The 16,404-nt window shown below is 35.6% G+C and overlaps 1 protein-coding gene across 1 annotated transcript in view; it reads left to right on the plus strand.

Moving 5' to 3' along the window:
* The first annotated feature begins 368 nt into the window (after window positions 1–368).
* Window positions 369–16,404, plus strand: part of LOC134662495 (proton channel OtopLc-like) — an 87,073-nt gene continuing 71,037 nt past the window's right edge. Inside the window, exon 1 of the mRNA XM_063518741.1 lies at window positions 369–721. Coding sequence (XP_063374811.1) covers window positions 498–721 — 224 coding nt within the window. The 5' untranslated portion in view covers window positions 369–497. The remainder of the gene's footprint in view (window positions 722–16,404) is intronic.

The following is a 16,404-nucleotide window of genomic DNA, read 5'->3' on the forward strand; positions in this document are numbered from 1 at the left end:
GATGCGTTTTATACGCTCGTTAAATGTTTGTGTCGGTACTTTAAAGTACATACTTACTTTAACTAATCGTTTACTGAATGACGAGTTTCGTGTCTGCTTTAATCCCCCTTACACCTGTTCTTTACACTTCTATTAATTCCTCGATATCCTTCTCATGATTTGATTTGGTTTGTTTTTTGTCTATTTCCATTGGGCATATATATAGGTAGGACAGGTAGGTAGTCCTTAGACACACTAAAAATAGACAGAGTGAAGCGAAAAATCAAATAATACCCGCTACTATTATATTTTCATTTTCATTTTCTTCAATAATGCTCAAAAACAAAGATTCCATTGACACTTAAACTCAAATTAATTTCAATTCAGATTCGAGTGTAACACAATGGGTTAATATCTTAAATCCCGCTCTCCAAAATGGATGAACAAGATATAATATGGACCTTACCATAAACTATGAAATACAAGTTTTACTAGTGACATGAAATAGTGCCGCAAAGATGGATGACAGCTCGCCAGATTTGTCTCTCAAGCTGCGGCGAGGCTCGAGTGACTCGCGAGAGTCGTTCTACATGGACTTCGCTCAGGGGATCGACTCGGATATCGAGGAGGTGACGACGATCGAGCGAGTGATACCCGAGCACCCGGGAGGCAGGTCCGAGGGTGACGCGGACACCCTGGCCACGCCGTCCGGGCTTGAGGAGACCAAGGAGTTTCCGCCATGGTGAGTTACATACTTTAAATCTTGTAAGCAAAAGATTTACCGTTATTCATAAAATCTGCCAAGTTAATCAGCTGATGATCGTCGTTTGTCCCTCTCTTTGACATAAAGACAGGGACAAACGACGATCATCAACTGATTATGATAGCAACCGTTTATGAATAACACCAATAAAATATACCACAAGGTTTATCCGCTGTGTCCATCCTACGTATGTCAACTGTGGAATGGCTTGTAACGAATAAACTCCTTTTCGATCTGATACGACACGTTTTCCGAAAATGAAATGCACAAAATTATCTAATATAACCTGTTTAGAGCTTTGGGCCCGATTCTGTTTTAACAATTTGTTAAGGTTCTCATATTGGTCGCGAAATGCAATCAGTTGTCTCATTATTAGCCATCTCGCTCGCACTTGTTGGTACGCGTGAGATGCCAAATGACACGTGTTCGTATCAAAAAAAGATGAAATCTTTATCAAATTGGAAAATCCTTGTCATTCGGAAGTAACTTAAAAAGACTTTCTTCCTTCGGCGAGTCACGTTTTAGGCCACCAGCTTTCTGCTCGCTGAAAAATCGCCGGTCAAGTCAAGTCCAACTTCTAGTTACTTATAAATAAGGCTTCAAACTGAAGTTAAAAGCCACCGTTAACCAGCTTGAATTTTCAGCATGTTTACCTCGGCACTAGTTCGTCGCGTCGTTCACGTTATGTTATGTACTTACTTATTTAATATCCGGTGCACGTACATTGGAAGTAAATAAATCATGCTGCCGTAAATTAATATGCAGGCAAGCAGACATGGTGAAAACGTAAAACATTTTTAATTGGGTTAGGGCCAGCATAATTAATGAATGGCGCACTTAATCCAACCGAAAGGTATTTGGATAATTCTATAAACACGAGTAAACACAACTTATTTAATTAAGTTTTGCTTGTTGTTGATTTTTGGATAAAAAGCGATAACGTAATGGACCCTATAATGGACGTGGAACCGGTAATGGGACATAAAACCACAAATCCTCTAAAATAAGTATGTAAAAGTAGTTTATAAACACTGGCAATATTTTACCATAAATAAGAGTCATAGAGCTGTTTAAGTTTGACTTTTTATTAATTTCGGTTAATTTTTAAGAAATTGGCGCCAACCCAAAAGTTGTCGTGTCACTGGAAAAAATAACCAGTAAGAATTCTTAACAACTTCGCTAAGAGAGGTGAGTTCATATATTAAATTGTAATTAATTATTACTTGGTGTAAACTAGAATGTGTTTTGTTAATTGCATTTACCATGAGATAAGGTATACAACACATTATGTTGTGACTCTGGAGATGTATAAAAAATAGTAGTATTTTGCCCAATCCCATTATAGGAGCTGTAAAACTGCATACCTCCTATGATGGGATAATTTACATAATGATGCTTGCCATGGCGTAATTTCATGTTTAAACAATACAGAAGTATAATGTAGTTACTCGTACGAACTATGTCAGGAGGTCTTCTCGGACTTCGGATAAATTAATATCGTTTTTACAAAATTTTATTTAACTTGCCCTGTTAGTTTGTATACAGGGTGGATTTTCTTTTTGGGTCAGTGAGGGCAGCTACCAGATCCCGTGCTGCGACGAGAAAACGGTCTTAGAAAACCTTCCCTCGATTTCAAATTAATGAAGATTGGCTTTTACAGATTTTGGAAAAAACATACAGGGTGCGAGAAAAAGGTAATTTTTGACAATCTTTTTTTTGATGCCAATCGATCCCATTCCTATTGAGGATCAAAAGCTTGTATGGAGCTAAAAAAAAATTCCGGCTAGAAAAGCCACAAATCGAGGAAAACTTTTCCCATACAATTTGTATGAAAATCAAAACTTTTATTTTTCACATGCTATTTTTCTATGACAATTGATTCCATTCTTATCTAGTATCAATAGTTTCTTTGGGGTCAACTTACGATAATGTACTAAAAAGCCACAAATTAATAAAAACTTTTTCCATTGACCCCAAAAAAACTATTGATACTGGATAGGAATTAGTGTCCGACCGAAGGTTCGGTTTCGGTTTCGGTTTCGGCCAGTTTCGGCCAAAAAATCATGTTTCGGCTGTAGTTTCGGTTTCGGCCAAAAAACGGCCGAACCTTTCGGCCGGGCCGAAACTTACGAAATGGTACTTCGTACTATGAAACTAAACATGTGACAAAGATCAAAAGTTGGGGAACAAGTAGGACAACAATATTAATATGCTGATTAATGTATACATAAATTAATTGCTTTATTATAAAATTCCCCTAATCAAGGCGCCACTGGACGGGCGACGCAGTCTTAATGTGTATGTGTACTAGTGGAGTGGCCAAGTTGAAGAATAGCAACTTTCGTAGGACTAAAAAGGTTTATACTCGTACCAACAAGTGGTATTGTTGGAATCAGCATGGTACTGATTATCAAAATGCATGTTGTCGCTTCATAAAGTGGTGGAATAAGTTTATATGACGTCATAAAGTCAGCAGTACAAAGTTGTAAACTTTTTTCTTTTAAACATACCATGTGTGGTACCAAATGAAAGGGCTTAGTGAGTAGGTTCCAAATACACAACATAGTTTAACATGTTCACCACTTGGTCTAACAAATTATTAGAATACTTTCAAAATTTGGACAATCCAGAGTTGGATTGGAACTGCTCTAAATTGAAAATGGCTGAATGGATTAGTCCAACTTTTATACAAAATGACTGCGACTATTCTCTATACTATGTCTAAAAATAATTAACCAAATATATCCAAAAATAAGAAAAGTACATCAAGTTGAATAATAATATAAACTGTTACAGTAGACTACTAAATACTATTTTTTTTACTGAAAACATACCATGTGGGGTATGAAAAGAAAGTGCTTTGTCAGCTGATTACAAATATATTTTAAACGCCCAAATAGTGGAAATGGTATAGTATGTTATATTATATATTTATTTGTAATTTACTCATAAATCATTTAATACCTCACTTGGTATGTTTACAGTAAAAAAAATGTATTTTAGAAGTTTCCCATAACAGTAAATTATACTGTTATTCTAATTGATGTACCTATTTCTCTTATTTTTTTAATATTTCTGGCTAATTATTTTTGAACATTATATAGAGGATATTCACAGTCACTTCACTTGGTATGTATTTTAGAATAATCCATTCAGTAGTTATCAGTGTAGAGCAGTTCTTAATCAACTCTGCAATGTGTAATTTTTGGATGTTTTCGGTCGGCCTAAAGGGGGTGCACAAAAAAGTCAGATTTTTTGACCAAAAGTGCAAAATGTATAGGAATCGTAAAAAACTTTAAAAAAATTTAATCAAAACGCTAAAATAAGCATGTTTTGTAGGAAAAACTATTCTCTAAAATCGAAAATTGCCAAGATATTTGACCGGAAAGTTGGGACAATCTAGGACAGTAAAAATTTCGATGAATGTTGTGTCATTATAACACCTATTTTTTATTGTGTTATCGTAGAGAATACGCTAAAATAAGTATGTTTAAGGAATAACTTTTGTCTAAAATCAAAAGCGTATTCTCTAGGATAAGATCATGAAAAAGAGGCGTCATAATAACATCACTCTGATGAATTTTTTTTAAGTACTGCACCCCCTTTGCTTTAATCCAATCCGGTATAAACCTTCCTACGAAAATCGTAAATAAGGTAATTTCTATGAATTGGCCTCTTCTCTAAAAAGCGGTTTAGTGACATATTTTCAACGATTTTCACAAGTCTACAAAAGGTTCGGTTTCGGTTTCGGTTTCGGCCGAAACTGGGGCCAAAGCCGAACCTTCGGTTTCGGTTTCGGTTTCGGCAAAAAAACATGTTTCGGTCGGACACTAATAGGAATGGAATCGATTGGCATACAAAAATAGCATGTGAAAAATATAAGTTTTCATTTTCATACAAATTGTATGGGAAATGTTTTCCTCGATTTGTGGCTTTTCTAGCCGGATTTTTTTTTGTTCCATACAAGCTTTTGATCCTCAATAGGAATGGGATCGATTGGCATCAAAAAAAAAGTTTGTCAAAAATTACCTTTTCCTCGCACCCTGTATGTTTTTTCCAAAATCTGTAAAAGCCAATCTTCATTAATTTGAAATCGAGGGAAGGTCTTCTAAGACCGTTTTTCGTAGCAGCACGGGATCTGGTAGCTGCCCTCACTGACCCAAAAAGAAAATCCACCCTGTATTAGTTAGTGTGGTTCAAATCTTGGAAATGGCATTTGAGCCACTTTCGGATTTCCGATTGAGTTGAAATTTTGGATACGTATGCAAATCGGATGACAATGCAATCGGGTGACAAAAATGACTAATAACTAGTTTTTTGCCAAAAACTTATTCCCTATTCCAATATCTTATACTGATAGGGTATGCCCATTATAGGGGGCCCATTACTGGATCCACGTCCATTACCGGGGTTCCATTACTGGAGCTTTGGTGTCCATGACTGGAGAAAAAAAACATACTTTTAATTTATTAATTATGTGGAAACTAACTGCAGTATCTTTGATACAACACGCCTGAAACATGAAAGAAGGATAGGATATTCATCTTTTAACAAGCTAAGCGGTAGAACTTTTACATGTATCAGGGAAATATCACAAATACTCCAAATTTCCTCTTAAATGTCCCATGACTGGTGCCGTTACTATAAGTTCTTTAAAAAATAAAAATATATAATAGTTAAAGACACTTCACTTAGAGTAAAGGGCAGCTTTTAAAGGAGAAGTACGAGTAGGTACCTCTCTCAAGCACGTCGTTACCTTAGATCTGCGAAAAATACAGATTACTTACCTACTTACACAAGAAACATTATTCAAACAAACCTATTTATTTTAGGCGTTTTATCAACGTATGTTTAGTGAACTTTGCAATTTTAGGTTTTCAAAGTTTTAGTGTTAATTGATCTAAAATGAATTCTTCACTTGAAATGATATCTTCTTAACACACCTGGGTTCAAATCCCGGTAAGGGCATTTATTTGTGTGATGAGCACAGATATTTATTTTGTTTCTGAGTCATGGTTGTTTTCTATGTATTTAAGTATTTGTATATTATATACATCGTTGTCTGAGTACACCCACAATACAAGATTTCTTGAGCTTACCGTGGAAAAATGTCCTATAATATTTATTTTATTATTTATTTTATTACTAATTGCACTGCCGAATTGAACCTACTGAGCCACATAAAAGAACAATACCCTGTTTGTGATAGTAGTACAAAGTACACAGCGGTGGGAATCGGGACTCGCGACAAATGTGTGCCATCGCACCCGCCGGACGGGTTCCACCTCGGCTCCAGTGACTTTCTCCAGCCAGGGGTCAGAGTAACCGCGCGGTCACTGATTGATATGCCGCGGAGTATTTATGCCTAGCCGGCTTTTATTTGTGCTGTCAATATCGAATGGTACTCGTACCTAGAGTCTGGCTAATGAAAGTTGAGCCTGAGATAACGCGGGAATTTCAATAAAAACCGCACCTGGCAATAAAATTACTATGAAATTAAATGACAGCTTGAAACTGACAGCTTATTTGATAGGAAAAAAAGTTGCCATATAAAAAGTTTTAAATAAATCTCAGGTTCAACTTTCATTAGCCAGACTTCTACATGCGCGGATGTGCTTTCCTCCGAGCGTTGTTAGAAGTCAAGATCGTTGAGTATTAGTGTCCCTTCCAAAAAGTCGTAAACTATAAACAAAAGAGCCAGCTGCACCATAATTTTATACCTTCCTTATGCTTGAAAAGGCGCATTGCCTAATTTGAAGTGTCGTCAAAATTATCGTATCATAGATAGGTAGGTAGTAGGTACACGTAACAACTAACAACGTACCAACTATACCGTAAATTACGATCGTTCATTTTAATTCTAGAGGTACCTATGTATTAGCAGTGCCAGCAACCTTCTATAGTTCAATTTTGGACTGATATAAAAATATTTTTAATTGATACTAATCATACCATGCATTTATGCCTAAGTTCACGTGGGTTTTCTGATTCGCGACTTGCACAATCGCGAGTAAGGTATTGTTGCTCGGAATTTGAGAAGATGTGAACCTAGAATGTTTTGAGAATATCACCCATTATGTTAGGTAAAGGATAGAAAAGCTCAGTACTGAAATGGAGTGACTCTAAATACTAATATATACCTAACTACATGGTAAAGGATAGAAAAGCTCAGTACTGAAATGGAGTGACTCTAAATACTAATATATACCTACCTACATCATCTAGATGATGGGTGAGGGCAAAGGTGGACAATGGACATCGAACTATAATAGCCAGACGCTATTTTGCAACGGAATTCCTTTAAATTTGAATACAGCTGCACAGTCAAAGGATTAAATTCCTGTTATGTATTCAGGTGTGATAAAATTCGACAATGGACTGCCGGCGCAGGAAAAGCACATCCGCGCATGTAGAAGTCTGGCTAATGAAAGTTGAACCTGAGATTTATTTAAAACTTTTTATATGGCAACTTTTTTTCCTATCAAATAAGCTGTCAGTTTCAAGCTGTCATTTAATTTCATAGTAATTTTATTGCCAGGTGCGGTTTTTATTGAAATTCCCGCGTTATCTCAGGCTCAACTTTCATTAGCCAGACTCTAGGTACGAGTACCATTCGATATTGACAGCACAAATAAAAGCCGGCTAGGCATAAATACTCCGCGGCATATCAATCAGTGACCGCGCGGTCACTGATTGATATGACTTGATATGACTGTGCAGCTGTATTCAAATTTAAAGGAATTCCGTTGCAAAATAGCGTCTGGCTATTATAGTTCGATGTCCATTGTCCACCTTTGCCCTCACCCATCATCTAGATGATGTAGGTAGGTATATATTAGTATTTAGAGTCACTCCATTTCAGTACTGAGCTTTTCTATCCTTTACCATGTAGTTAGGTATATATTAGTATTTAGAGTCACTCCATTTCAGTACTGAGCTTTTCTATCCTTTACCTAACATAATTGGAAATTAAACGAACTTACCTGTAAGTGAAGTTCATTTCAATTATATTAGCTGCACAAACTTCGAAATGATAATTTTAACTTGTAGTACGTGCTTTATCATGTAGCCTGTTCCATGAATGTTACAGAGAGGCAAAGCCAAAATTAAAAATATGTATCTGATTTATGAACATAACTCCTACGTTGAACGATTCCCGCGCTGTCAACTGTCAATGTCATTTAGTTTAGAGTAACAAGCCAAGACATAACACTTTCACTGCCAGTAGCCCGCTAGGATTCTCTATTCTTAGGTACTTATCGCTACAAAGCGGAAAAAACATATGGTATCCGCTATGCTTTTAGCTCACGCTGGCAGTGAATATGCCAATAGATGGAACAACTTGGCCCCCAATTCAGCAAAGCCAATATTGCCATAACTTTGACAGGGATTATAGGTACACGAATCCCTGGTTGTCTCAGGACAACGTGGGTACTGGGTGGGATGGGTTATCATTTCGAAGTTTGTGCAGCTAATATAATTGAAATGAACTTCACTTACAGGTAAGTTCGTTTAATTTCCAATTATTATTACGCTGCACAAACTTCTTCAATGATAATTTTAACTTGTAGATGTTTAGAGATAAGTATTCAAAGTTTGTTTTGGCTTTGTATTACAACAATGAAATCATTGATTAACAATGATTTATTATTTCATTTTAAATTAGGTACCTTTTTAGTTATCATTAACTATTTTCAAAATATAGGTATGTATATTTAGTTTACAACATTATTTAGAGATCTAGTGATATCATTTCATCAAACTGTCTATCGTATAGTATAGATAGTTGAAACAAAAATAATTTGATCCTTATTTATTAATAGGTAAGTATTTTCATTTATACCACCAAATACCACATACAACTTAATTATTATAGGAAAGAAATCAAAGGATAGCATGAGATGCATCTGTTGGCGAATACAACAACTATAAGCAACTCTTGGCAGTGTGTTATTGTTGGTTACACCTTTAAGTAACACTTATTTTCTCATTTATCATAGTAAGGATTTACCAAAATTATTGGATGGAACCATGATTATGAAATTGAGAAAAATCATTACAAGAATCACTCCACCTTGATGTTTTTCTTCCACCAACTCCTAAACGATTTACGGTTGACACAACACATAACAGGTTAAATAGGTGATGAAAATAAAAATATATCAATACAAATCTTTAAGAGTTGACTTATGTAATCCCTCTACAAATCGTTTGGGAAGTGATTTTTTCATGATTCTGAGGGCAATAAATAATCACTAACAAGTTAACTACCATCACGAATATTATTGTTCGTTATTTATATATACAGGTAATCAATGTTTTACACCTCATTCAATTTGAAATTAGTGTTTTCCCTGAAAAAATTAATGCTATGGATAGCAAGGGTTGCTGAAATTTATCAATCAGAATAACAGTAAAGTTTGATATTTTTTCAAGGACAGGGTTTGCACGTTGTATAGGTACAATCACAACAGCTAATAAAAGTGATAACGTAATTTTTTACTTTTTCTTAATCCTGTAATGAATGATTTTCATTAGTTGGTGACATTGTTAATAAATAATTTAAGACCGATTAAGGGTACTAGGTCACACTTTAAGGTTGAGTTTGGTGTAATCGAAAAAACGTTCTTCATAAAGTGTTCAATTCTATCATTTGAGGAGAGCCTATTCCCCAATAAAAGCACAAGAGCAGATTTACAATTATTTACACATCTATACCCTCATTACATAATGCTATTAAAAACGGCAAGCACTTCTGAAACAGATGCCATAAAATAATTAATGTAATTATTTTTACATAACATACACCAGTATTTCAAGTGTGTACTGTGTGTGTGTGTGTGCTTGACGGTGTTGGGCGCAAGGGATTACACCGTACTGTACTCCTTTCTCCTCTTCCTCTTCTCCTTCAGTGATGGCTGATGGCACTTCCTGGATAACACTGGGGTAACCAGGATAATGGATAATGGGGTAACCGCTGTTGAAACTTGAAACCAGTTAATAAAATATGTTTTTATAAATGAGAGTTGGGGCGCAAATCTTATACAATTATATGTACATATGCGTGTAAATATTTTGTAAACTGAGTAGTTACAATGACCGTGCCTTGATGCCTTCTACTTTTCCTAAATTTTAATACCTTAGATTTCGTTTCAGTTGGAAGGAAAACATAGATAAAATATTTTTTGCAAAAGCATCTACTTATGTAGAAAAAACATCTGGGTTACTTCACCAGGATATTTATATAATAACCAATAACTCGTGAGGTATATGGATTTCCAAAATGTTGTAAGAATTTCAAATTTAATTTGCGTTAAATCTGAAATCTTACATTATTTTCTCTCAATCAGCTTATGACACTTAAAGCACATATAGCATTTAAGTAGAATATTGTAATTTCTCTTTTCACACCACTGCTAATGTTCCTAGACATAAAAAATACTGTATTTCATTTCACCGGTTTATAAATAATTGCGATAGCTGTGTTGTCTTCTCTCAGATGTATCTCAGTGTGGTAAACCGGAAAAGAGGGTCTTTAAACATAAAAAAGACCACCATAACCTGAACAAAATTAATGTACCTAATTCATTCTATTAGGCTTATTTAATAATTTCCACACGGGTGTAAGTATTACCGTAAGTAATTAAATATCTGGAAAAAATATATATTTATAACCCTTTATTTTAATTAGCCACCAAATTATGTCACACTAGGTGATATATTGGCATTGTATTTCTTTAAAATATACGAAATTCAGTATAGGTACTTTTATCTATTCAGCTCTTTAAATACACACATAACCATATTCATTAGCCAAACTTAAATATCTATAACTTGTAGTTATAGGTACCTATAACTTGTAGTTATAGGTACAACAACCCATTTATATGAGCAAAGTTCATTAAAACTAATTACAATGTGACCAATATATAAAGGACTTTATCTGTTGTTTAAGTTTGTATTTATCCTTATCGGCTAAAGAAATAATTGTAGTATTACCCAGCTTTCTGAGGTAAGTACTAAGGAGCTAATTTCATTTGATTATAGCTCCATATAGGTAATGGTATCAAGACTAATTAAGTGTATCTTGTATATGTATGCACCTACATGGTATAAATAACATTTATAATAATAAGCTTCAACAATAGATATATAATCTAAACAATTGCTCATTATGTGACCTCTAGATCTTAGACACTTCATGAAAGGTCTGACACATATCGACACCTAGTCTAATAGTCTAATAAAAGGACTTATGTCATTACTTCATTAGTTTCATAACAGTTCCAATTCCCTGTTGACTTAAACTGCTTAGTTGCAATAAATTTACTTCTTCTATAGGTATCTGTATTTATTTCTCTTAGGATTTGGTAGAGAAAATATTGAAGTCAATATTAAACTGTATAAAGTGTACATTATTTTATAAGGACATCATAGGCATATACACACAGTATATATCACAGTCACATAGTTTTCTAGTATTTGACTATCAATTTTACAGAATTGATCATATTTCGGAATACCTCTAGGTATTAGCACAGACAAAAATTTAATTTTGTATGACAGAATCCTTGTAAATATGATGTCACTGCAATTAAAGAAGTGTATTTAAATAAACCACAGCTTTTGAGAATTTGTTCTAAATGAACACAGGCTGTTGTAATGTCACTTGAGTGCGACCACATTGTGACTGCAGAGAGGAAAGTGTTGCTCCGCTTCCTTATCGCTGCTTTTGACCAGGGTTTTTTGTATGTTGTAATGTTAAATGAACACTTTATTATATGAAACAAATAGTAACAGCAAAACATACATTGGAAAATATGATTGATAATCGAGCCCTTGAAGTTGAAGTACCGGGCCGTAAGCTATTAGTTTTTCTGTTAGATTTTCTTATAATATCACTTGTCGACAGCATGTTTTAAAGAAATCTCTAATGCCATTTATTGTGCTTTAATAGTATTTAAAGGACCGCTGCCTTAGCGAAGATTCTCAGTGATGATAGTCACACAAATGAAAGTCAGTCACTTAAAAGCGACAGCCGGTTGCAGCACAAAATTGATTGAGAGCTAAATCATCACAGTTAGCAAACAAATACTTAGCCTTATTCATTACTGACAAGCATCTCACCAGCCGCAGTTCAAGTCGCTGCCAATAAAATTTTACAGCGCAGATTATTTTTGCATAATCTTGTTTGGGTCATACTGGTTTTGTAATGTTCTTAATTATACATCTGAAAAAACAAACAACGAGGTTGTCTTATTAGGATTTTTCCATATCCAGATTTCTGGTGCCTCCGTCTCACGATGTCAAGATTTACTCGCTTAATTCCTTGCTTGCTGAAATAAGAATAAATATTTTAATTCACCTACTTGAAGATGAGTACATATCAATAGACGGCCTAATTTGGCATACCACATTGATTAACTCATGGGGCCACAAAACCCAGTTCTAGCAAGACTTGTGGCCTTAAGTCCACTGCCATTGGCAGGTAGGATATGAGCCATATCTCAGTGCTGTTAGTAAGGAATAAGTGACAACACCACAATGTCCCAAATATACTGGCATTGAACACACCTAGTATTAGTATGTGAAAGATTGCCAAGTTCAAATATCATCAGAGATACCTAGGTTAGTACTCCAAAAAGCTTAGTATAGCCATTTTACAAACAGATGCACCTAGAATAGTGCTCCAGATTGCAGTGCATAGCTCAGTCACCATGTGCAGTTAGCAGACAGACACACCTATAATAGTGGCCCAGAATGCACAGTGCACAGCACAACCACCGTGTGCAGTTAGCAGACAGAGGCACCTAGAATAGTGCTCCAGAATGCACAGTGCACAGCGCAACCACCGTGTGCGGTTAGCAGACAGATGCACCTAGAATAGTGCTCCAGAATGCACAGTGCACAGCACAACCACCGTGTGCAGTTAGCAGACAGACGCACCTAGAATAGTGCTCCAGAATGCAGTGCACAGCTCAGTCACCATGTGCAGTTAGCGGACAGATATACACCTAGCTAGAATAGTGTTCCAAAAAATCCAGAATGCACAAGTAGCACAAACGTCGAAAATCATGAACAAATAAGCACTTGATACTGGGTCCACTGTATTTCCTACTTTGCGTTTATTTCCCTTTCGGAATTTTAGATACGTATTAAACATTCGGTCGCTGGCGAGCGAGGAGGGCACAGATTGCTTTTTATACGCCACGCGAAAATCGCTTTTTTCTCTACGCCGCTGGCGGAGATGGAGATGATGATGCAGACCTAAAATAAAAAGTAGGTACCTACGTCCATGCCCTGCTAGATTCTTATTTTGATATGCAACATGTCCGGGTGGATAGTCATGCTATCCACGAAACGACGCCGCCTTTGACCTTGGTCGCGAAAGTAGCATTTTCTTCTTAAGTCTTCTTGTATTTTCTTCCAATTTTGTAATTGGTCGGACTGTCGTACACTAATATTTTATTTTTTCACATATTTATTATATATTTACTATTATTTCCTGTTAAAAAAGTTATATTTTATTAAGCCCTAATGGTCTAGGCTAACATGAATAAACACAATGACATTGACAGTTGACAGCGCGGGAATCGTTCAACGTAGGAGTTATGTTCATAAATCAGATACATATTTTTAATTTTGGCTTTGCCTCTCTGTAACATTCATGGAACAGGCTACATGATAAAGCACGTACTACAAGTTAAAATTATCATTGAAGAAGTTTGTGCAGCGTAATAATAATGGGTGATATTCTCAAAACATTCTAGGTTCACATCTTCTCAAATTCCGAGCAACAATACCTTACTCGCGATTGTGCAAGTCGCGAATCAGAAAACCCACGTGAACTTAGGCATAAATGCATGGTATGATTAGTATCAATTAAAAATATTTTTATATCAGTCCAAAATTGAACTATAGAAGGTTGCTGGCACTGCTAATACATAGGTACCTCTAGAATTAAAATGAACGATCGTAATTTACGGTATAGTTGGTACGTTGTTAGTTGTTACGTGTACCTACTACCTACCTATCTATGATACGATAATTTTGACGACACTTCAAATTAGGCAATGCGCCTTTTCAAGCATAAGGAAGGTATAAAATTATGGTGCAGCTGGCTCTTTTGTTTATAGTTTACGACTTTTTGGAAGGGACACTAATACTCAACGATCTTGACTTCTAACAACGCTCGGAGCACGCTCAGTCCTTTGTTTTGTAGTTAAGTACAAAGCTAGTTTTTATGTTCAGTTATGTTATGTCGGATGTTCGATATAGAAAAATCTTCGTCGCTTCATGTCTCATCACCGTTCGGCTATCTAGGTATGTCTCGCTGTAGTCGCTGTTGGACAGGAGCTTACTTTCATGAGCAAGAGGGAGAGGAACCACGAGAAATATTTAATCATTTTAGCGGTTGACCTCAACCTTAAATCATTATCCTTTTTTTAAATTAGTACATAATAGGTAAATTCATGTTTTAAAGTTAGTTAAAAAACAAAATAGTATTTGTATAAAAAGAAAATCATGAATCCTCCTATTACTTAGTCACCTTAAGTATAGACATGTCCGGACCGCCAGCGGTTTATTCAAATCCCATAGCCATAGATCAATCATGGTGTTCCAAGGGGCGATTTTACTACATATCACTCCCCATAAATCAGAAGCATAACACGGAGGGATGTTTTAAAGCAGGGAAAATGCGTGTTTAGTTAGGATGATACTGCAAAACCGCCTGCCACCGCGAGGCTTGCTCGAGCAAGTCAGCAGAAAAGAATAACATTTATTTGGTGCCGGCTTCACGTTAACTTTTGTTATTAAAATGCTAACGTTATGGATGAAGTAGAAGATTGATTTAACTATATCTGCTTGCTATGCTTCTAAGATCACGGCGGTACGATAACGGTCTGTCAGTGTCAAAAGTGACATTTCTTCAACCGAAAACGTCACTTTTGACACTGACAGATCGGTATCGTACCGCAGTGATATCTTAGAAGCATTGTTGGAATTGGGCCGTATGTAGATTACCTACATAAGAATATAAAACTAAATATAAATCCGGTTTAATTAAACCACTAAAATAGAATGCTTAGGTATATCTCAATATAATAAATTACAAATTTAAGTAAATAAATCAGTCAATAGGTACCTAGATACCTAAACTTAAAGAGGACATAATTATAGCGGTTTCATAATAGTTTCTTTATCTAAGAGGAATGAATGAATGAATGAATGAATGAATGATTGTTTATTTGCGGAATATGGGTTACAATAAGTTGTTACAATTTAGGAGACGGATTTAAGTTGCGAAAAATATCTTAAATATACATATTAGGTAACTCATAAAAATATAATTAATTAAGACATTTTGTTCAACATAGATCGCTGATTGTAGTATTATTTAGTTTGAAGCTGTTAGTATTAGTTAGTTGAGCTCAATCAGGACGTGTATTCTGATTGTTCACCGATAGCAGGTGAGTCCAACGCCCAGGAAAACCATCCTAATTATGACCTCAATATTCGTAAGAACTAAGGGTAATCAGAGACCCCACTACTGCCTGAATGGTAAGCAATTAGAGTGGAATCCCAGTTAGAGAACTTATTTGTGTTCCTCAATAACTTAGTTACGGATGCGGTGTTACGGTGTTTGCTATTTGTGGCCTGTCAGCCTGCTTGAAGCGGTAGTTTAGTTAGTTTACCCGCGCCTATGACGCTTGAATGATTGAGTAGGTAGTAGGGCCATTTTATTTAAAGTTGTCCCCTACACTTTTTTTTAAATTTGTGAATTTTACGTTATTTCTACTCAGAATCACGAGCTCTTTTGATCCTAATAGGAGAAAAAAAGTGTCCCAAAATTTCCATACATTTTTCGATCTTTCCATTCCGAGACCGCCATACAAAGTCTATGAAAAATGGTAACGGAATGGAAATAAAAACCCTGGGTCACTTTTTTCTCCTATTAGGATAGAAAGAGCTCGTGATTCTGAGTAAAAATAACATACAAATTCACAAATAAAAAAAAAATTGTAGGGGACAACCTTAAATAAAATGGCCCAGGTATTACTTTACTGAGTAAAACCTAAAGAAGAAACGTCGTAGGAGTAGGTAGCTTATGTTTTCATATTCAATATCGAGTTAATAATACATATAGTTAGGTATAATATAGCCTAAGCCTACGAAACTAATACGATCAAACAAATTTTTATTTATTCTTTGTACTTGTAATTCATGCTTCAATATGTTTGCAAAATTAAAGTTAGTACTACTTAAATCGTCTATTTATACTTGAAAGTAAAAAAAAAAAAAAAACCGGCCAAGTGCGAGTCAGACTCGCGCACGGAGGGTTCCGCACCATCAACAAAAAATAGAGAAAAACAAGCAAAAAAACGGTCACCCATCCAAGTACTGACCCCGCCCGACGTTGCTTAACTTCGGTCAAAAATCACGTTTGTTGTAAGGGAGCCCCACTTAAATCTTTATTTTATTCTGTTTTTAGTATTTGTTGTTATAGCGGCAACAGAAATACATCATCTGTGAAAATTTCAACTGTCTAGCTATCACGGTTCGTGAGATACAGCCTGGTGACAGACGGACGGACGGACGGACGGACGGACGGACAGCGGAGTCTTAGTAATAGGGTCCCGTTTTTACCCTTTGGGTACGGA

Source organism: Cydia amplana, chromosome 3 (genome assembly GCF_948474715.1).
Source record: "Cydia amplana chromosome 3, ilCydAmpl1.1, whole genome shotgun sequence".
Classification (NCBI taxonomy): Eukaryota; Metazoa; Arthropoda; class Insecta; order Lepidoptera; family Tortricidae; genus Cydia; species Cydia amplana.